The sequence below is a fragment of the Leptodactylus fuscus genome, chromosome 10 (assembly GCF_031893055.1).
Source record: "Leptodactylus fuscus isolate aLepFus1 chromosome 10, aLepFus1.hap2, whole genome shotgun sequence".
Lineage (NCBI taxonomy): Eukaryota > Metazoa > Chordata > Amphibia > Anura > Leptodactylidae > Leptodactylus > Leptodactylus fuscus.
The window spans coordinates 5156766-5180193 of record NC_134274.1 but is presented as its reverse complement, the minus strand read 5'-3'; the positions used below and the strand labels follow the sequence as shown (position 1 = coordinate 5180193).

General features: G+C 46.8%; 2 protein-coding genes across 2 annotated transcripts; both read right to left on the bottom strand.

Annotated features, from left to right (window-relative positions):
• Positions 1-1219: 1219 nt before the first annotated feature.
• On the bottom strand, positions 1220-12190 carry CASP2 (caspase 2). The gene is made up of 11 exons (XM_075258433.1): positions 11977-12190; positions 6989-7133; positions 6555-6713; positions 5700-5754; positions 5047-5135; positions 4557-4730; positions 3822-3950; positions 3413-3503; positions 2055-2201; positions 1694-1803; positions 1220-1616 (listed from the first exon to the last, which is right to left on the bottom strand). Exons 2-11 carry the CDS (start codon positions 7130-7132, stop codon positions 1464-1466), a joined length of 1251 nt encoding a protein of 416 aa, XP_075114534.1. The 5' UTR covers position 7133; positions 11977-12190; the 3' UTR covers positions 1220-1463.
• Positions 12191-13919: 1729 nt separating this feature from the next.
• LOC142183251 (homeobox protein NOBOX-like) lies at positions 13920-22790 on the bottom strand. The gene is made up of 9 exons (XM_075258277.1): positions 22703-22790; positions 20055-20552; positions 18163-18269; positions 17631-17839; positions 17248-17333; positions 16488-16711; positions 16101-16365; positions 14844-15044; positions 13920-13951 (listed from the first exon to the last, which is right to left on the bottom strand). The coding sequence occupies exons 1-9, from the start codon at positions 22788-22790 to the stop codon at positions 13920-13922; spliced, it is 1710 nt and encodes a 569-aa protein (XP_075114378.1).
• Positions 22791-23428: the final 638 nt, after the last annotated feature.

Below are 23428 nucleotides of genomic sequence, written 5' to 3'. Positions count from 1 at the left end.
TTCTGGAAGAATGTTCTCTGGTCAGAGGAGACAAAAGTAGGAAAAGGCCTCAACATAGAGATTACAGGTAAAAAGAGAAGAAGACGCCCCCTACAGTCAGACATGGCGGAGGTCCCTGATGGTTTGGGGTTGCTTTGCTGCCTCTGGCACTGGACTGCTTGACCGTGTGCATGGCATTATGAAGTCTGAAGACGACCAACACATTGTGCAGCATCATGTAGGGCCCAGTGTGAGAAAGCGGGGTCTCCCTCAGAGGTCAGGGCTCTTCCAGCAGGACAAGGACCCAAAACACACTTCAGGTCAGCACTAGAAAATGGTGGTGAGAGAAAGCCCTGGAGACTTGTAAAGTGGCAGCAATGAGTCCAGCCCTGAATCCCATAGAACACCTGTGGGGGAGGGGGAGAGATCTCTTGGTGGCAGTTTGGAGAAGGCCCCCTTCACATCTCAGGGGGGACCGCGAGCAGTTTGCCAAAGAAGAAGGGTCTAAGATTCCAGCAGAGCCTTGTAAGAAACTCATTGCTGGTTAGCGGAAGCGGTTGTGCGCAGTTATTGTGTCTAAAGGTTGTGCTACCAAGTATTAGGCTGAGGGCGCCAATACTTCTGTCCGCACCAGTTCTGGAGTTTTGTGTAAAATGATCAATGATGTGACTTTTTTTTTTCATTCTCTTTTGTGTTTTTTCATTGCAAGCAAAATAACTGAAGATATTACCAAAGAGTTTGTGCTTGTAATCATTATCTGGGGGACAGCGAGGATTATCTGACAGGACTGCAGGGGGGCCAATACTTTTGGCCAATACTATAAAAATCAGGCAGGAAAGCACCATAATAGAAGACCTATACATTTCTACTGTCCCTCTGTTATTCCTCCTGGCAGTGTCTACCTGGATATAGAGAGCACCACCAGACCGGCCATCAACAAGAATGGTAGCACCCGCTTTCGATTTTGTCATACACTGCCAGGAGGAATAACAGAGGGACACATGGGGAATGTAATTATTTACAGGCTGATCTATGGTTGGCAGCTATCTTTGGCTGCACATTGTCCATACAACCATACAGTGCGGTCACCTTTCCAATATTCGCCTCCATACAAAATTCTGCAGAACCCGCATTTAGGCCAAGTTCCCACAGATTCTGGAGGGAAATTTAAAAAAAAAAAAAAAAAATCAACAAAAAATAGACTTGTTTTAGTCTAAAATGACATGTGGCATCTGACGTAAGAAGTTTTTGTTCCCACTTAATAGACCCAAAAAATAGAGGGGCTCAAAATGCGCCCCCTGCAGGAGGGGCCTGTCTACATCAAACTATTAGACATAATCCGCTGTACCGGACCGACCTCACAGTGTGTGAACGCGGCCTGGCCAGGAATGTGCGCAGGTCTGACGGGAGACGATACAAAGCTGGAAGACGTGAACAGAACATGGAAGAATAAAGAAATTCTCTTCTCGATACAAAAATGTAAATCAGGATTGTGTACATGGGCGCGGGGGCGGGGGCACCCCTGGGAACAGGTAGAGGTCTCGGCACAGGGTGCTGCTGTACTCCGACATCTCTTTGCAGCGGTCGTATTCTGTTCCCGGTGCGTGGCCCTCTCGTCTTTTAATGCGGGCATTCACCTATATGGAGGGGGAAAGAGAAGGTTACACAGAGCGAGAGTGACAATGTGAACAGGGGTATAAGAGGAGAAGCTTACCTTCACCAACATGTCTGCTACATGTGTGTCCTTGGCATGTTTGGAAAACACGTCTGTAAGATCTTGTATGAACCAGGAGCCATGCTTTGTGTTGCGCAGTGATACAGTACCTAGAAATAAAGAGAATAAAAGTAACCTGACATTATGCATTTATACACACACACACACACACACGCGTGTTAAATACATATACACAAGCTCATGTGGCTGCTGTGCTTGACAGTGGCCAGTAGGGGGTGCTCAGGAGCTTACATTATTATTATTGGCTTACAGGGCTTGTCTGGGTAGTGAAGGATGATGGACCGGGGGGTTCTGGCCTGTGACTGTCTGTATTGTTATATCACGTATGTTCCCGTCTTACCTTTCAGACACGCGTAGGCGCAGATCATGTCGGACTGGGTGGGCAGCCGCACTCTGCTGTCCTCTCTCCCAGCGTCGCTCTGCTCACAGCCAGGAGACCCGCTCTGTTCTCTGCCATCTCGCTGGTCCACGCCTCGGTCTGTCTCTTCTATGGTACATACAAGGTATAATATGTGACACACGTGTTATAGAGGAATAAAGCCCTACATATAACAGTTTAGCCCCAGTCACTTGACCAGGCTTGAGGTGAGGCAGTAATGGTCGTGTATAGGAGAAGTGAGAAATAATCAGAAAGTGGAGATGATGCAGTGTAGTAAAGCAGTGACATGACATGTAGTAGAGCGGTGACATGACATGTGGTAGAGCAGTGACATGTGGTAGAGCAGTGACATCATGTAGTAGAGCAGTGACATGACATGTAGTAGAGCGGTGACATGTGGTAGAGCAGTGACATCATGTAGTAGAGCAGTGACATGACATGTAGTAGAGCGGTGACATGTGGTAGAGCAGTGACATGTGGTAGAGCAGTGACATGACATGTAGTAGAGCGGTGACGTGGTAGAGCAGTGACATGACATGTAGTAGAGCAGTGACATGACATGTAGTAGAGCAGTGACATGACATGTGGTAGAGCAGTGACATGACATGTAGTAGAGCGGTGACATGACATGTGGTAGAGCAGTGACATGTGGTAGAGCAGTGACATCATGTAGTAGAGCAGTGACATGACATGTAGTAGAGCGGTGACGTGGTAGAGCAGTGACATGACATGTAGTAGAGCAGTGACATGACGTGGTAGAGCAGTGACATGACGTGGTGGAGCAGTGACATGACATGTGGTAGAGCAGTGACATCATGTGGTAGAGCAGTGACATGACATGTAGTAGAGTGGTGACATGACATGTGGTAGCGCAGTGATATTACATGTAGTAGAGCGGTGACATCATGTAGTAGAGCAGTGACATCATGTGGTAGAGCAGTGACAACACATGTAGTAGAGCAGTGACAACACATGTAGTAGAGCGGTGACATCATGTGGTAGAGCAGTGACATCATGTGGTAGAGCAGTGACATGACGTGGTAGAGCAGTGACATCATGTGGTAGAGCAGTGACATTATGTGGTAGAGCAGTGACATCATGTGGTAGAGCAGTGACATGTAGTAGAGCGGTGACATCACATGTGGTAGAGCAGTGACATCATGTGGTAGAGCAGTGACATCATGTGGTAGACTAGTGACATGACATGTGATAGAGCAGTGACATCACGTAGTAGAGCAGTGACATCATCTGGTAGAGCAGTGACATGACATGTGGTAGAGCGGTGACATCACACGTAGTAGCGCAGTGACATCACTCACCTCCTCGGCACGCCTGGATGAAGAACATTTTGGGTTTGTTCTGCAGCTGTGGGCAGTGGGCATTGTCCAGCTTCGTAAACACCTCCTGTAACTGTGATATAGAAACCGTCAGCAAAGTCACGAGGTCGCCTCTAACCAGAAAACTAACAGCTACCAACAATGGCAACTGAAGGTCGAACAACCCTCATTCTCCTCCTACAGAGGGGGTGAGGATTAACCAAAGGGATGGGGCTTATAAGGGTTGTTCAGGGCCTTGGAAAGTTGGATACTGATGACCTGTCATGAAGATAGGTCATCAGTATCAGATCGGTCATGGTCCGGGAGCAGGCCTGCAGTTCCCGATGCCACCACTACATAATGCGGTGGCGCCGGTTTCAGTCTAGTGCTCCTTTACGTGTATTTGTCTTACTTGCACAAGCCTGCCGTCAGATCCGTACACGGCACCATCCACTCCATGGGATAATATGGCGACGATACAGGAGTCCAGCTGGGAGTGTTCGGGCAGTTTGGAGAAGCCGTCCAGCTCCGACATCATATCCTATAAGGAGAGAATAAGATCAGAAGTGATCCCGGCCTGTACGACACAATCTATTCTTATCATAATAGTAACGTGAAACGGGACCGGCATCGACACCATCACCGACCCAGAGCGCAGCATCAGATATCACTACATGTAACCCGAGGAGCGCACGACAACACGCGGCGATGTAACACGTGTACAAAGCCGTGTAGCAGACAGCACAAGCTCTGACACCAAAATATCACAGCCGGAAAATGTGCAGAAAAAGCAAATAGAAAGCCCCAGAGATCCGGGTAATCTGCAAAGTCTTCCATGCAAGGAAATATTATATAGCTATTATCTGCTAGGAAGAACCTGCTGCTCTACTGCCCCCTACTGGAGATAATACAAGTCAATAGCTAACCTTGAGGACATCACTATATTACAACAGCCCGGACCTTGGCCTCATGATGGGGCTGGGTCCTGCAGCCGTTCCTATGCATCACGTGACACTGGCCTAAGGTGTGGCCCTTTTACCTCAGGGGCCCGATGTCCTCACCTTACACAATGCAACTCTACACGGACTAGGAGCGGATCTATAAAAACTGAAGAAAACCAGGACACAGACGTCTCTCATGGACTTACCTCCGCCGTGACGTTGCAGCGTTCATGGACTGCAAAGTTCAGATGGAAAAACAAAAGCTTCAGGACTTTCAGATCTAGTTCTCCTCCGTGGCGATAGTCCAGATCGGGCGTGGAGAAGGAGACATTACTAATGATCAGGCAGAGGCCACGTGGCCGTGTGGTCATCTTGTAGGCCTGAAAGCAATGAACGGATAAAAGGGTTATAGTGATTTTCCATGCTTCTATCCTTGTTGACACCCGGGACCCCCATAGTTCAGCTGTTTGGGGGTCACTTGAATGGGACTGAGCAGCAATCAGGTCATGTGACCAATGAATGTGACGTGAATGGGGGTCCTGTGTGCCCTGTACAGCAGCAGGTTCGTACATGTATATGCTGCTATTGTGACAGCACATGTGACCCTCCCGACTGCTCAGACCACCCGCTCCATCAAATAACACCGAAAATAACCTGGACAACACAGCGCCACCGCAGATCAGCATTTTCTCCTACCTGATTTTGATGCGACAGGAAGAAGTCCACTGAAGTCGGGGCCACGCTGCCCGGGCCGTCTCCGTCATCTATACAATGCTCGCAGGACTCTAAGAAAGGACGACAGATGATGGAGCTGGAGAAGAATCCCTGGACACATATACAGTATACAAGTCCCTGTACTATCTAAAAGGCCTGTCAAAATGGCGTCTAAGAGGGTCCGAGGGTCCCCCGTGTGAATGAAGTTGCAGCGACCACTCACTTCCACGGGATACTGTTGGCTATCAATCCTATAGACACAAGAAGCCGTGGTCATACATGTGCGGACTCATGGTAGGGGTATCCACCGAATATCTACAGACCCCCCCTTACTGACTGCTTCCACTTTCCTCTCTCATCATCCCCTTCATCTGACACAGGGGTAGTGAACGTACGGCTCTCCAGCTGTTGCAAAACTACAACTCCCAGCATGCACACTTGCTCTGCTGTTCTTGGAACTCTCATGGAAGTGAATGGAGCATGCTGGGAGTTGTAGTTTCACAGTAGCTGGAGAGGTGAAGGTTCCCTATCCCTGATCTGACATTACGGTGAATCCCAGAACCTTTGTCTATTATTTTCCCCTCCGCTGCAGATCTGTAATTGTAGTGTCAGACAGGACAGAGTATTGTACTCACCTCGCCAGCGATGAAACCCTCCGCGCTCCTCCACGGACAAAGGGAAAGACGTTTCCTGTAATGAGAAACATCGCAGAGTGAATGTGATACCGGAGGACGTTACACACACAGCACAGTAACACAGAGGATCCTGGGAAAGGGGGTTTCCAGGATTTAGATATTTAGTCGCTGACTATAGGTGGGGGTAGGTAGATGTTAGTTGCGGCAGGATCTGACTCTTGAGCCCCGCACAGATCAATTGTTGCCGCAGCCTCTGGGTGCCAGGGAGCGCATGCAGCACCCCTCCTATACAAGTAATAGGACTGCTGCTATCTACAGCTGATCTGTAGAGGTTCTGGGGGTCGGACCCCAACTAAAGAGGAGCCCTGTAGATAGATCATCAGTATGAAAACAGCATTTGGGTTCGCAAAATCCCTTTAAGGTCGAGGATTGTTTTCTTTGGCTCCATACACATACCCAGGAGCACAGCCAAAAACTCAGGACGGGTCCGATCCCTGTCCACTGTGTGCTGGGCGCTCAGACTGATGTGTGTGGCCTACTTTTATTGAAGAAAATAGGATTAGTAGGAATATTCAATGGGATACTGTCCAGAAATGTCCGAATGCATCACACACTGAGACAGGAAGAAGCCGGGGCCTGCACGTCCTCTCAGGAAATATCAGGAACCTTACACAAAGTCACCCGTAAGAATGACACAGAAAAGGTATATATAAAGGGAGAGTCTGTGTATACAGGGGAAATATAGGCAACGCAATAGGGTAGGGCGTAATGAGGACACCATTTCTGGGGCTCAGGTGGTGCAATGTAAGGTCATGTGACGGCGCTCTGGTCCCCGGTGGCGGAGGCCGACCTTACCTCTGCTTTGGGTCTCCTCGTTTGCTGCTCCAGCTGATCGGCGAGGTGCTCCTGATCGGTGTCCCGCAGCGCGGCACAGAAGATGGAGAAGGCATTCGGGCCCCTCTTGGGAAGCAGATCCAGTAGAGCGCTATTCTGCCGGAAACTCACCCCCTTAGACTGGAGACAGGAGAGAAGACATAGAAACATAAATAGGATACAAGGACACAGGTGGCGGTATAAATGTATCTAGAAGCTAGAAGAACCCCGTGTGTACAAAACAGAGCGTGAACCCATAACAATACAATCCAGTGGATACATAAAGCCATACAAAGCTACAATATCCTAATAACACGCCACCATTCTGTCCTTAGAATGAGTCTCACCATATGAAAGCGTTTCACCAGGGCGCGCTTTCAGTTCTGGCTCTATGGCCGGGTTCCTCCTCCTCTTACCTGGATCTTTTCTTGCATATATGGAGTCAGGACCTTCTTGGCCACCAGATGCTCGATCAGCTCGTCCGGCACCATCTCCTGGAGTAATCGCACCCTCAGCCGGATGAGGGCGTCTTTGTGGTGCTCCTGCATTCCTCCCAGCATCCTAAAGAACCAAAGAAAGAGTCATCAGAAATCCGGACCAGGGCGGCCTGTGATGTCTCCATGTGGCAGGTCGGCGCAGGTATACATTACTTTACCTGCCGTATACACAGGGGGATGTGTCCTATATCCAGATGCCTCACATAGCAGGATAGATCAGGTGACGCCTCGGGGCAGAAAGCGTAAAGCGCTAGGTGACCACCTGCTCAGATTTCACAGCTTGCGCGCGGCAAGCACACGGACCCCATTATAGTCTATGGGGTCCGTGTGCTTTTACTGCACAGCGCTTGAAATTGCATTTGGTATTCCGTTCCCATGCAGATTCCAACACAGATGTGAACGAGGGGTAAGGGACACTTCTTCCTATGGAACGTCCCCAGATGATTCAGAAGTCATGTGACATCATTGGAAGTGTCGCCGACCTCTCTGTGGAACGCACCGGCTCCAAGCATGAGCTCCACCACCTATTCCCCCGGACATGGCTCTCCACACCCTCACTCTCCAAGATGAGGAGGAAGAATGAAGGTGCAGGACCTCAGGGGACTGCATGGCCCAGGGAGCACCAGCCTGAACGGGAAACTGAGACAGTTCTTAGACTTAAGTCTTCCAAGGAAACAAAGTAAATCTTTGGTTAAAGCTTCGCCCCCAGCCCCAATTGTTGTGTCATGAGCCCTGGAACCTCCCACGCAGAAAACAGGAAACCTAAACTGAGGTGCGGTGAGGTGTGGTCCCTTATTATCTTCCAGGTTCTCCTCACAGAGTTGCTGTCATGGCCGAGGAAAACGTGAAGCTCAGGATAAATACAAGTTGTTTTTTTTTTCCTTAGGCTAAGGTCACACTGTGTGAACATGATGCAGAATTTTTGTAATTCCTGTAAATTGCCGCAGCAAAAGAGAAACTAAACAAAGCCCGACAATCCAGAGGATTTTGCAGCAGCTCAACTGCAACATTTGCATTGCAAAGATAAAACCCGTCGCAATAATGGACATGATGTGGGTTTTACAGGGGGTCTCCATGCACACAGCTGTATGCAGTATGGTTAGTGTCCTATGTATACACACACCTATGTATTATCAGGGGTCCATGCAAATCAGGACAGGTCTTACACCTGCCTGTTATATGGTCCGGGCTCACTGAAGCAAATGAATGGGTCTGTGAAGGCGCACCGCACTATCCATGTGCCGGACCCAGCACATGCACACAGTCATGTACGTGCAGCCGTATATACAAGCAGTATACCTGGCAGGGAGATGTTTGGCTATTGCAGGCCTGTAGCACAGGCTGAGGGGTGTAGAAGGTAGAAAGGGGTCTGGCAGCATGGACTCCCCTTCCCCATTGAATAAGCATGCCTATAGGGGTGTGTAGGATCTATGCACCATATATAGGTGTACGGCAGTCAGCGGGTATCTGACACTTTTCTTTGTTCTGTTTACTGAAGGAGGAAACAATCGCACATACACACACGACGACGGCTCGAGGGAGGGCGGAAAACTTTACAGAAGTGAAAGCTGGAGCCGGGCCAGGAAACAGAAGGACGACTGCCCTTATATACCCCGAGGAGAAATAACCCATAAAGCAATGACACGCGTATCTAGATCACAGCCAGCTAATGTCTATGGCCGCCTCTGATAATCTGCATATTATCAACATTTTGCACCCGTCCGTAGACACCCAAGGGGCAAATAAAGACCCACATCAACCAATGCCGCCATGTGAACGTATGAAGTACATCTCCAGGTCGCTTCACCCCGAATATTGTTGTATAGTACTGCGGCCGGCAGGAGTCACATGTTATATTATAACCAGCCGGCAGTGAGAGGGGAACAGAGGAAAGCAACGAAAGGGAAATAACAGTGTGTGAGGAAGAGGAAGCTGCTACATGGTGGGGGGGGGGGGAGAGGGAGAGTCAGGGTGGGGCGGTGCAGGCAATTAAAGGGGCCCTCCACCTCTTCAGGAGTCGCCTCTGTTACACTTTGGCTGTACTTATTACATATCAGTAGGTTGGGGTATCCCAAGGATAAGTCACTCATATAAAGGGAATCCGTCAGGTCTATGTGGGACCCTAAATCACCCGCGGGTCCTTATAGACTTATAGGGGGTTTGGTGCAGTGACACCGCCTGTGCTGACCTGTAACATGGAGCCAGAGCCCCGAAATCTGCCCCCCATTACTCCATGGAGAATTGTGTCGGTCTCTTGAAGCTTATACATGACAGTTTTAAAAACACGTCCGTCAGAGCATGGCAGGTGCCTGGAGTTCTGCAATCCCTATAGTCATACAAACTATTGTGTGTGAATATCCCCCAAATCTATAGAGATGCCAAGCTCTGTCATGGCGGCCATGCTAGTCGTCACCCAACCTCCCCTTTAACAGATGACTAGAAATCTGCAAGCTTGCTTTCTTTTGGGTAGAAATCCCCTCTCCAGCGCTGGATTGGTAATGACACGGTAAACAGAAAATAAGACGTTCCATTACATAAAAAACCACAAGTGAACCCGATCCCCCCCTGAGGTCCCAATATGAAAACCATCTGTCCGCAGCCTCGCAGATCTCACCGCAGCGGGCTCCAGCTGGACGCCACCTCGCCTAGCTCAGCACTGACCCCGGACGCTTTATGGCTCCGTTTTCTTTCTGTTTCGCTGCAGATGTTGTTCTGAGGATTTCTAGCAATCGCCTTGTCCTAGATCTGCGTCTGGGGTTATGACGTTCCATAAGGCAGAAACACAATCTCTGTAACCAGCCATAAACTAAAGTCACACCTGCAGCAGCGCTCGTTCTATTATATATTTATATGGCACCATTAATCCCATGGTGCTCTGTACATTATTATATTAATCCCATGGTGCTCTGTACATTATTATATTAATCCCATGGTGCTGTACATTATTATATTAATTCCATGGTGCTCTGTACATTATTATATTAATCCCATGGTGTTCTGTACATTATTATATTAATCCCATGGTGCTCTGTACATTATTATATTAATCCCATGGTGCTCTGTACATTATTATATTAATCCCATGGTGCTGTACATTATTATATTAATCCCATGGTGCTCTGTACATTATTATATTAATCCCATGGTGCTCTGTACATTATTATATTAATCCCATGGTGCTCTGTACATTATTATATTAATCCCATGGTGTTCTGTACATTATTATATTAATCCCATGGTGCTGTACATTATTATATTAATCCCATGGTGCTCTGTACATTATTATATTAATCCCATGGTGCTCTGTACATTATTTTATTAATCCCATGGTGCTGTACATTATTATATTAATCCCATGGTGCTCTGTACATTATTATATTAATCCCATGGTGCTGTACATTAGTATATTAATCCCATGGTGCTGTACATTATTATATTAATTCCATGGTGCTCTGTACATTATTATATTAATCCCATGGTGCTGTACATTATTATATTAATCCCATGGTGCTGTACATTATTATATTAATCCCATGGTGCTCTGTACATTATTATATTAATCCCATGGTGCTGTACATTATTATATTAATCCCATGGTGCTCTGTACATTATTTTATTAATCCCATGGTGCTGTACATTATTATATTAATCCCATGGTGCTCTGTACATTATTATATTAATCCCATGGTGCTGTACATTATCATATTAATCCCATGGTGCTGTACATTAGTATATTAATCCCATGGTGCTGTACATTATTATATTAATTCCATGGTGCTGTACATTATTATATTAATCCCATGGTGCTGTACATTAGTATATTAATCCCATGGTGCTCTGTACATTATTATATTAATTCCATGGTGCTCTGTACATTATAATATTAATCCCATGCTGCTGTACATTATTATATTAATCCCATGGTGTTCTGTACATTATTATATTAATCCCATAGTTCTGTACATTATTATATTAATCCCATGGTGCTCTGTACATTATTATATTAATCCCATGGTGCTCTGTACGTTATTATATTAATCCCATGGTGCTCTGTACGTTATTATATTAATCCCATGGTGCTCTGTACGTTATTATATTAATCCCATGGTGCATATTTAACAAATGGAACTTGGGTCACAGTCCGATGACGTCCGGCTGCTTTGCGCAAATAATTTTTATGGGGAAGTTCAGACAACCCAGAGCAGGACAGGACATTATCGGACTGGAAAGGAGAATTAGACCCCCCCCTTTCCTGGTCACTGTAAACACCGCCCCCGGGGAACCAGCCGCTGTAAACACCACCCCCTGAGTAGCCGGCCGCTGTAAACACCGCCCCCGGGGAGCCGACTGCTGTAAACACCGCCCCCTGAGTAGCCGGCCGCTGTAAACACCGCCCCCGGGGAGCCGACTGCTGTAAACACCGCCCCCTGAGTAACCGGCACCCTACACAACAGCCAGTGGGGCAAAATAACAAAAAGATGCCGTTTTTCTTTTACAATTTTATGTCTTGTATGTCAGAAAACCATCATAGAAGACATAACAACTACATCCCGGGATTAAGACCATCTCATAACATTCCTACGGGGCCGAAGCGGCCAACATGGCGGCCACAGGCGTATTATTATTTCAAAGTGAAATCCAGCAACGTATTCGTACATGTAACGCGGCGCGGTCCAACCAATCACATGACAGGTCGTCTCAATGGATATAAAGGCAGCAAGTCAAAATCAGACCTAAAACTTTTTTTTTTTTGCTCATAAGGGATTTATTAAAAATAGTTTTGTCTTTGATAACCAGCAGTAACATAGGAGGGGAACAAAACTCAGAACATATCAAGTGGAACTGCCCTGCAAGAGACCACCTGACGCATGCGCACTACCCCACCAGACCCCTGAAGTCCTGCTCACCTGTCGGTCAAGTAGAGGCAGTGTGTAAGCCACGCCCACCAGGTCACGTGGTGTCATTAACAAAAAATAACAATAATCCTCCTCAGTTGAGTGTGGCTGGCAGGGGAGCCGGCAGGACGCGGAGCTCTGCGCATGAATCCCCTCAGCTGCACCCGCGACCCCCGAGCCCGGGATTACCGGACACACCGTAGTCACGCTATCCCTCCGGTGCTTGTGAGCGTTAACTCGGCAGCTGCGCATGCGTCGCGCTCTCTAGCCCCGCCTCCTCGTCCAGGCACAATGCCGTGACGTCACTCGATTTTCGCGGGCTTGGCGCCGATTGGCCCGTTCTAGCTCTTCCCGCGGTTTTCAGGACGACGATGAAGGAGGAAGTTTAGAGAGTAGACAATGGCGATCTGTTCTGTGGTGTCAGTGACTGGAGCCGTGACAGGGGCGCAGCTCCTCTGTGTAGTCTAAACACCTATAGCCAACACAGCAGCCCTCTGGGCCAGTTTTGTCACAGATCTCCCACCAAAAATTTCTTAAATAAAAAAAGTTGATGCCCAAACCAAGAATGGCCACAGAATTGCCACATAAAACCATTAAAAAACTTATCCCAACTCATGACATCTCACAGCTTTATGATGGTGGTGTTTACGGCAGGGGTATTACCAGGTTTACCTCAGAAGGAAGGCGCCATGATGTGCTCTGGTACATTTCACGTGGTATACACATCATTACCACATTTACCTCAGAAGGAAGATGGACGCCATGATGTGCTGTGGTACAGGTCACGCCTTGGCACAATGTAAACAAAACCCGGTATACACATCATTACCACATTTACCTCAGAAGGAAGATGGACGCCATGATGTGCTCTGGTACAGGTCACGCCTTGGCACAATGTACACAAACGGTGGTCTACACATCATTATTGCCATGTTTACCTCAGAAGGAAGACACCCATGGACGCCATGATGTACTGTGTGACTGGTCCAATGTAAAAAAAAAACCTACGACTACTATTGGCACAAGATGTGGTGAACATAACCGAATAGTGACATGTCGGACTCATCTGCTCTTTGTGGTACTCAATACCTGTCCAAGGCTGACAAAAACATGGAGGGTCTCCGATGCCCCATATACACAGGCCAATGAGTAGCAATGACCGCCATTGTATGGAATCTTCATCCCCATTCAGTTGACGGCAAAGTGATTTTAGGTGCCACCTGAATGACGTCATCATCGGCTTCATAGGTCTGTGACATCACCATCAATAAATAAAGGGACTGAGCTACCATACCAGACACAATCTATGACGCGGTGTCTGGTACGCAATGAAGAGGCCACGATGATTGTCTGGAGCGCCAAAGTCTCTTTGAAGAATCGATCGGAGGGGGAGCCAGGTGTTGAATTGGTCATCCTACTAAAATACTGGAGCTCAGTACCGTTTTTTGGGGGGGATTATGACATCATAGGCCTATGAAGCACGCCATATTGGGGGTTGTCCCAATGTCTGATCCCGGCTCTTTAACACTTGGTCAAGCGTGGCCGCAACATGAACGACCAGGATCACCAGGTCTCCTAAAAATCGTAAGAGTATCCTCTTCCCATCCACTGGGCAGGGATAGGTTGTTATACCGTTTCACCATTTACAAGGGCCATCCGTCTAGCAGTTGTCATGGCGGACATCTTACATGGTATTCTCAGTATTTGGCCACTAACACCTACGTAAAACCAAAGAACGAGCAGCAGACTGATGTCAAAAACTTCAACAAAACGTGTTTTTATTGAGATTAGGTGCAAACACAAGAGGAAGCGTCCAAGAGACGTCACAGAAACAGGAAAAACAACAAATAAACAGAGAACTGAAGGAAAAACAACAAATAAACTGTACACAGAAAATGTCATCACATCGCTGGGCACGACCGACAAAGATCAAGAACCGGTGGCCGACTGGAAGGTCAGAAGGAGGCGGACGCATCTTTATCGGCAACTAGAAGGAAGAAAGACACGGTAATAGTAGTAATAGTAAATATTATATGTATAACTCCTCCAAAAGGATGAGTCTGGGAAGGTGCAAGCTATCATTATGGGGGCACCCCAGCCAGTACTATGGACACTCTCTGACTGGTCACTCCAGTGGCGGTCACTATGAGGTCTCTCTGATTGCTCACTCCAGTCGCTGTCACTATGAGGTCTCTCTGACTGCTCCCTGATATGGGGGCACTGTGGCGGTCACTATGAGGTCTCTCTGATTGCACCGTCCTATGGGGGCACTGTGGCGGTCACTATGAGGTCTCTCTGATTGCTCACTCCAGTGGCGGTCGCTATGTGGTCTCTCTGATTGCACCGTCCTATGGGGGCACTGTGGCTGTCACTATGAGGTCTCTCTGACTGCTCCCTGATATGGGGGCACTGTGGCTGTCACTATGAGATCTCTCTGACTGCTCACTCCAGCGGCGGTCACTATGAGGTCTCTCTGACTGCTCACTCCAGCGGCGGTCACTATGAGGTCTCTCTAGACTGCTCACTCCAGTGGCGGTCACTATGAGGTCTCTCTGACTGTTCATTTCTATGGGGGCACTGAGATTTCAGGACAAGGCGCCATGAACATGACCAAGTGCGCTGTCTAAGGTGGGGCTGAGTCTGCATCAGAATGCGCCTGCAGTCACATCCGTGTGCCTTCCGTGTTGCACTCACGTCTATGGGGCTTCCGATCCGTTCTGATGATACGGAGCATTATAAGACCTGCTCTATGTTCATCGTAACGGACCGTCAGACCATCCCCCTTGGAAGCGCACCGGAGGGAACACTCGACCGTGTGCGTTCAGCCTTGCACAATCCCCGTTCACTTTCTATTAATATGGCTGTACCGTGCAGCTCACTTTCGGTGTCCTCCGCTGTCTCTGCGGCCTCCTCGCTCGTCGCTATGGATTTCTGAGGATGCTGCTGGACACAAGCTTTGTACTGGGGGTACTGGGGTTGCTCTAGAACGCTGCGAACACTTATCTGGGGACGGGAGCAGGTATACGGCGCCCCCTGTATATACATATCATTCCATGGAGAGGGGCGGAAGGAGAGCCCGCCTGCTGAGAGAGGAGAGGACAGTGACAATAATATACATAAAGTACACAGAACATTCCAGTCATGCGCCATCTGATAATCCAGAATCTCACAAGACTAGAATTCCTTCACTGTATCGTCCCTCTATTATTCCTCCTGGAAATTTTGGAATTTATTAATAACTAGGTGTTACCCGATGGGTCGGTGACTCTGCAGCCCTGCACTGTGCAATAAGAACAGAAAGTATTACAATCTGTCAATGCATTTATACTTTTACCAAGAGGAATAACAGAGGAACATCCTGGAAACAATATAGGCCCGCAGGTTATAAGATTTCACATCTCGCTGTCGCCCTCTGCTGGGTCAGTAGGTTCTATGCACTGTGGAAGATGTAGCATCCAATATACATTTTCTAAAATAGCGCCACCCCCTGTCCACTGGCTGTATATGGTATCACAGCACAGCCCTGTTCATTGCAGAGGAGTTCTACTACAATGCTAGATATAACCCATGGACAAGTTGTAGCAGCAATGTGAATGCAGCTTTGATTGTGACTGGAGTATGACAATGTATGTGAAGGTTTCCATTCACGTACAGCCAGCAGAGATGGTGAGGATCGAGATCGCACAGTATTCTCTAAACGCTGCGCTCTCGTTTGCCTTTGCAGACGTCTCTTCGTATCAGGCGCTCTCTAGTCTACCGTCTGACTTCCTTGTTGTGTCTGGAGGGGCCGGGTATGTTTACACATATTGTAGGACGGGTCTGGACTCATCATGGCGGTGGAACGTCATTGTTTAGGACAATCAGCTATTGTCTGCCAGGTGGGGGAAGGAGACACGAGGACGTGATACTGGGGGTTTCCAGTTATAGGAAATTAAAGCCTGAGGGGGGTTTCCTAAGGGGGAGGTGCCTGATCACTGGAGATGACCCCAACACCAAGAATGGGGGTCCCAGAGACCCCTGTATGAATGCAGCAGTAACATGCATGTGTGACCATGGAGAGGCGGTCACACATATACACTGGGGGTTCTGGGACCCCTGATTTTCTCCTTAGTGGACATGTCAGCTTGTGACATTACCTGTGCTTGGCTGGAGCACGATGTGGCCGGCCGGCCGCCCCTGCAGGTAGCTTCCTGGGTTCCCATATGCCAACATGCCACTGTTGTTAGCAGGCACGGTAAGAAAAGCGCTGTCGTCAGGAGAGGTGGGCGTGAGGTTGTGCAGTGGAAGGCGCTGGTACTGGGAATACTGGGACATCTGGAAAGGTCCCAGTGGGTTACTCTGGTGGTAGTACTGCGGAGGGTATCTCATAGAGCCTGGCATAGTCTCAAGTACTGGGGACCTGTGGACAGAAGAATCCATCACACAATGAACTGATAGGAGACCTACAATGGTGGCCATACAAACGGTCATTAGTCACCCAGCTTTTCTAGACACAGATAGTAATAAAAATCTAATGGCAGTATAGATACATACTCCTGAATATTATAGGTGAATATGTCGCTGTTGGGTGATGGTGTGAGGGAGCTTTCTGGTGTCTCCAACATCAGAGGTACCATGTGATTGCTGGGGTTAAAGGTCATGGACATAGGTAGCCCCGCACGCCTTATGGGTGGAGGGCTGTGGAATGTGGGCAGGTACTCCTGGGATGGCGGTAGGCAGATGACACCCGGAGACCCCAGACTGGACACTAAAGAAAGAGAGGTGAGCAAGTAAAAACCTATAGGAAACCATAATACAGAGCCAAGCACATAATAGTACCCGTACACCCACCAGCAACATGCCAAAGGTCAGAGACACACCAATGGCCAGAGACACACCAGCAACATACCAAAGGCCAGAGACACACCAGCAACATACCAATGGCCAGAGACACATGCCAATGGCCAGACACACCAGCAACATACCAATGGCCAGAGACACACCAGCAACAAGCCAATGGCCAGAGACACACCAGCAACATACCAATGGCCAGAGACACACCAGCAACATACCAAAGGCCAGAGACACACCAGCAACATACCAATGGCCAGAGACACACCAGCAACATACCAAAGGCCAGAGACACACTAGCAACATACCAATGGCCAGAGACACACCAGCAGCATGCCAATGGCCAGAGACACACCAGCAACATGCCAATGGCCAGAGAGAGCCACATATAGCCACCCTGGACTCAGCAGGTCCCTATACTTTACACTACTGTGCACCTACCTGAGCTGTTGCTGTTTGAACTGCAAAAGGAGCTTTGCTGCGAAGAGACATCCATGGACTGAGACCTCTGGAGAAGTGCGCTGGGCACCAGAGACAACCTGGAAGAGAGGAGAGAGACATAACAGAGAGGAGAGAGACCTGTCCACTCGAGTGAGGTCAGGGCTGTAGAGGACAGAGCCAGGGAATAAAGACAAGTGGGAGGGGCAGCATGCTGCAGCAGCACAGAGTATTTCAGGAGAGCAGTGCAATCATGTGGGACGCAACACTGTTACTGAGGTCAGGGTTACGATGCAAAGTGTAGAGAGAAGAAGGTGGGAAGACCAAGAGTAAGATGTTGAATGGAGCAGCTTTCCACAGCAGCACAGAGTATGTTAGACACCTTCTAGTTCCCTCACCCGTTCCTGATGCCAGATAGCGGACCATAAGGGTGATGACCCGAAGTGACTGTAAATGAAAGCGCTTCTGGCCGGGTAAGAGCGGAAGAAGAAATGGCAGCGTTCTCGGGATGAGACATCCCTACAGGGCCCGGCGCTGTCTTCTTCACGCCCTTTATGGAGGTTTTTTCAACTTTACGCCATTTAGCGCGACGGTTCTGAAACCAAACCTAGAACAAAGGCAGAAGGTCATATAATATATCCCCTACTCACACCCATCAGGACGTTACTGGGGGGCGGAAGGAAAACCAAACACAGGGAGAGAGTACCAGACAGATGTGGCCCCTAATACTGACATGTCAGGGCCACAGTCATAATGCCAATCACCCAACATTCCCAAAATCAGATAGAACCAAGAGAGTCGCTGAGGGTGACATAGTAGAAGATCAGACTACATGAGGTGTGACCGTGGTCTGTACCCATGGAGACACATAGGTCCCAACCAATGTCCACCTACCTCCGCCGTTACAGAATATTTAGTTACCCCAATTACCATTATCCGCTGTGGAGTGACCCCAATAATTTCAGCAATTTCCCTTCTCTTCTCACTGTCCGGATAGTGATCCTCCATGAATATTCGCTCCAGTTCCTGCAGCTGGTCTATAAGACAGTCCGAGAACAGGGAACGGGACATGAGTGGAGAAAATATACCGTTATATACGTGACAGCATTACAACCGCTATGTAACTAGTATATTCTATAGCGATATGTATACCATACTGGACAACAATATACCACATATATACATGTATTATATTCCTATCCACTAGAGGACATTAGTATGGTACTAATAAGTAGTTATATTCTTGTACATAGGAGCAGTATTATAGTAGTTATATTCTTGTACATTGGAGCAGTATTATAGTAGTTATATTCTTGTACATAGGAGTAGTATTATAGTAGTTATATTCTTGTACATAGGAGTAGTATTATAGTAGTTATATTCTTGTACATAGGAGGTAGTATTATAGTAGTTATATTCTTGTATATAGGAGTAGTATTATAGTAGTTATATTCTTGTACATAGGCGTAGTATTATAGTAGTTATATTCTTGTACATAGGAGTAGTATTATAGTAGTTATATTCTTGTACATAGGAGGTAGTATTATAGTAGTTATATTCTTGTATATAGGAGTAGTATTATAGTAGTTATATTCTTGTACATAGGCGTAGTATTATAGTAGTTATATTCTTGTACATAGGAGTAGTATTATAGTAGTTATATTCTTGTACATAGGAGGTAGTATTATAGTAGTTATATTCTTGTATATAGGAGTAGTATTATAGTAGTTATATTCTTGTATATAGGAGTAGTATTATAGTAGGTATATTCTTGTACATAGGAGTAGTATTATAGTAGTTATATTCTTGTACATAGGAGTAGTATTATAGTAGTTATATTCTTGTACATAGGAGGTAGAATTATAGTAGTTATTTTCTTGTACATAGGAGTAGTATTATAGTAGTTATATTCTTGTACATAGGAGCAGTATTATAGTAGTTATATTCTTGTACATAGGGGCAGTATTATAGTAGTTATATTCTTGTACATAGGAGCAGTATTATAGTAGTTATATTCTTGTACATAGGAGGTAGTATTATAGTAGTTATATTCTTGTACATAGGAGCAGTATTATAGTAGTTATATTCTTGTACATAGGGGCAGTATTATAGTAGTTATATTCTTGTACATAGGGGCAGTATTATAGCAGTTATATTCTTGTACATAGGAGCAGTATTATAGTAGTTATATTCTTGTACATAGGGGCAGTATTATAGTAGTTATATTCTTGTACATAGGAGCAGTATTATAGTAGTTATATTCTTGTACATAGGGGCAGTATTATAGTAGTTATATTCTTGTACATAGGGGCAGTATTATAGTAGTTATATTCTTGTACATAGGAGCAGTATTATAGCAGTTATATTCTTGTACATAGGAGCAGTATTATAGTAGTTATATTCTTGTACATAGGGGCAGTATTATAGTAGTTATATTCTTGTACATAGGGGCAGTATTATAGCAGTTATATTCTTGTACATAGGAGCAGTATTATAGTAGTTATATTCTTGTACATAGGAGTAGTATTATAGTAGTTATATTCTTGTACATAGGAGTAGTATTATAGTAGTTATATTCTTGTACATAGGAGCAGTATTATAGTAGTTATATTCTTGTACATAGGAGGTAGTATTATAGTAGTTATATTCTTGTACATAGGAGTAGTATTATAGTAGTTATATTCTTGTACATAGGGGGCAGTATTATAGTAGTTATATTCTTGTACATAGGAGCAGTATTATAGTAGCTATATTCTTGTATATAGGGCGGTATTATACCATAGTAGGCTGTGCCATGTGTCAGTCTACATTACAGATCTCACCAATGTTGTATAGCGTACGACTCTTCTTCCTACTTGGTCCGCCCATTTCTTCCATACTCTCTCCCGGATACTTATTTTTCGGTTGCTCTCCTCCTTGTCCTGTATCACATATATAGCCGGGGGGCCTACATGAGGCCGCACAACGTGCACTCCGCCGGGTATTGGGGGCTGCTGTCTGAAAGCTTCCTGTCACTTTCAGGTTTACTGGCTGGTATTGTCCCCCTGTAGTATAGTATCGGGGGTCCTGAGGAGTCTCTGTACCGTAGGTACCATAATATCCACCAGAAGAGCCATCAGACAGAGGTCCACATACTGTCAGGAGGCTCAGCTGGCAGTGCCCGCCATCAGGGGCGCTCTCAGGGACCTTGATGATGTATTCTCCGGAGTCGGATCTCTCCAGCTCATCCCCATGTCCGGCTCCCATCACTGAGTTGTACTCGGAGGACGACTCTTCTCCTTCTTGCTCGGTGCACAGCAGAGATGGCTCTTCAGTGGAATCTGACAATGGAGAAGACCATGATGTTAGTGTCGCCATCTCTCTGCCAGGTGTACATAATATATCACATCTCCAGAAGTCTGAACCCATTTCTTAAAGGGGTACACTGGTAATATATTATCTGCCATCCACTAAATAGACCCCTGGGACTTGCATAGACTTTCATTCTGGGGCAGGGGACCTCCCGTGGTGTACCTGAAGAGCCTGGATGGCGGAGCAGTGCTAACCGTGTGAGCGCCATATGGCCACTCTGGCACCTGCAAAATCTGCCCAGCTTACACAGGCCTATCACCCCCATATACAGTGCAGCACCTTGCCCCTTATTATGTGACTGCCCTTCTTCTGGGCTCTGCTCTCCCCAGTTTTCTTCTCCTATAAGCAGAAGGCAGTATCATTGTGTTCTACTGCGCCCTGCAGGACGAATCAAATACATCTACCTTATACTAGAGGATGCTCATTTATTAGGGTATGTTCACACAGCATTTTCGCCATGCTGATTTTGGTGCATTTTCTGCAGAATTGCAATTTTTGCACATAAACATCACAAAAACCAGCGAGAGGGGGTGACTAGAGGTTAGCAAAAGGGACGTTGGCAAATGCAAAAGCTTCACATCCCTGCAAATACCAGATTATTATTCATACTGTACACACAACCTTAGGCGGGGCAATATGCAAATTCACACATCTGGCGCATTACACCCGGCCGCAGGGATTACAGAGATTTCACCAAGATGGTGAAGGATACGACACAAGTGGTCAGAAATTTGTGTGACCGCCACTGGGGGAGCTGTAACGCTGGTTATTTCAGATACAACTCAGCTTTTCCAGTAACGGACACAGCTAGGGGGCAATACGGCTCCTCCAATATGTATAGACCCAGCTTTCTCACACTCCTGATCAGCCATTCCATGCACTATTGCTGTGACACATTCCCTCCCCCATATCCCTGCATAACATAACATCGGTTCAGGACTTTAGGAAAGCTGGGTGTGCTGGCTGTTAGACATTATAGCTCTATAGCGCCATTCTTGTCTATTGGTTGTCACTGGTATTACAGTTTAGTTCTATTTACTCACAATGTAAAGGGTTGCAATACCTGACACAGCCCATGTACAATGGTGGCGCTTTTGGAGGAAAAAAAAAATGTGTTCATTAAAAATTCTGCCCCCTCACTCGACATCAGACATGACTTTGGTGTGTACGACGCTACGGCTACTGAACCTCAGCAGTTCATTACATCTATCTATACTGCAATGTCATTGTATCGGGAGATTGTCTTTATGGCGACTGGCTCCATTGTATCACTATATACCGCGTGCACTCAAGAAAATTGCAGGGTCAGGACAGACATAGTCGTTGCGCTCCGGGCTCACAATCTGATGTGAATGATACTTTATTATATTTTTTGCAACATACTGATGTGATTTGTTGCAATTCCATCCACTTACGCTCTTGTTTGCAGCAGGTTAACCCTTTGTGATCTCATAATGTGAGTTATTATCCTCAGGTTGCATTCGCATGTCAATCATTTAGGCCCCTTGCACAGGACCGTGAGCAGGCCTCCATTTATTCATTGCATAGGGGCTGCAAAACCGGCCTGTCCTGATTTTTGCAACAAAATCAGCATCAAAATATCATGCGTTTTTTTCGGGTGTGCCGTGTGAACGCATCCCTATGTAACGTTATCCCTGCAAAATCCACAGCAACACTGGATAAGACGTATACAGCTTCTCCAACGCAACTTATGATGTTGTTTATTACCCCAATGCTATATTAAACATACACTTGCATTGGTCTCAGGGGTGCACCGTGTGAATGCTCCCTAATATACATTCTTTTACGTCACACAATTACGTTTTGTTACCTGGGGTGTAATATACCGCTTGTGTGCATGTCACCAGGTATATAAAGCACAACCAGGTGTATGAGACAGGACAGGGGCCAGCACATGCCCACTCCCCAAATAAAGCATTAGGGTACGTGCATAGGGTGCAATACCGACAGCACCCAACTGTACTATGTGAATGCACCTTTATAGCCCCCTGCAGGTATATATAGCTGGTAACAGGCCTCGTCCTCCTCATTGAGATCCCTAATAATGAGCAGTAATGAGCAATACAGATAATAATGATGCCAATAATTAGGACATTACCCAGGACACAGGGCGCCCCCTGCTCCTCTATCCCTCCTCCTCCTTCCATCTTCTCCATGTCTTCAGCTCTTTGCACCTGTTCCTTCATCTTTGCACTACTTTGGATCTTTGCACAAACTTATTGGATTGTTCCATTCCTAGGTGGGGGGGGGAGCAGCTCATCTCCTGTGACTGTGTCCTGTATCTGGAGCTGATATAATGTTATATTCACATGTCTGAGAGTTCTGGAGAGGAGGTGGGGAGGACAGCAGGGGCACAGCTACTGTATCATCATACAGGTGAGATGTGACACCCCCCTATGGGTGCTGGTGGTTTGGTCCAGGCTGAGGCAGACCAGGTGATTGAGAGGCTTCATTAGGAGGTGAGGTGGATGTGATGGCAGCTGAGGGGATGAGGAGGGTTTAATGATATCCAAAAATTAAGAGAATAATTGAAATCTTTAGAAAATTTAGGAGGCTTCAGAGCTGCAAGTATGAGGGGCTGTGGTGTCGTCACACTGCGCCGTCTTAAGGACGCACAACGCCAACCCTTAGGTTTCCTTTAGACAGGAGAAAATTGCAATTTTGAGCTGGTTTTTGGTGCAATTTTTTTAATTCCAAAGCTACACCAAAATCCGTGCACAATTTTTTGTGCTAAGGTGGCATTCACACAGCGCAGATGGGTGTCGGTAAAACTGCATGTACCCGTGTCTGACGTGCAGGTGTCTTGCATCTTCATAAGCCCCGT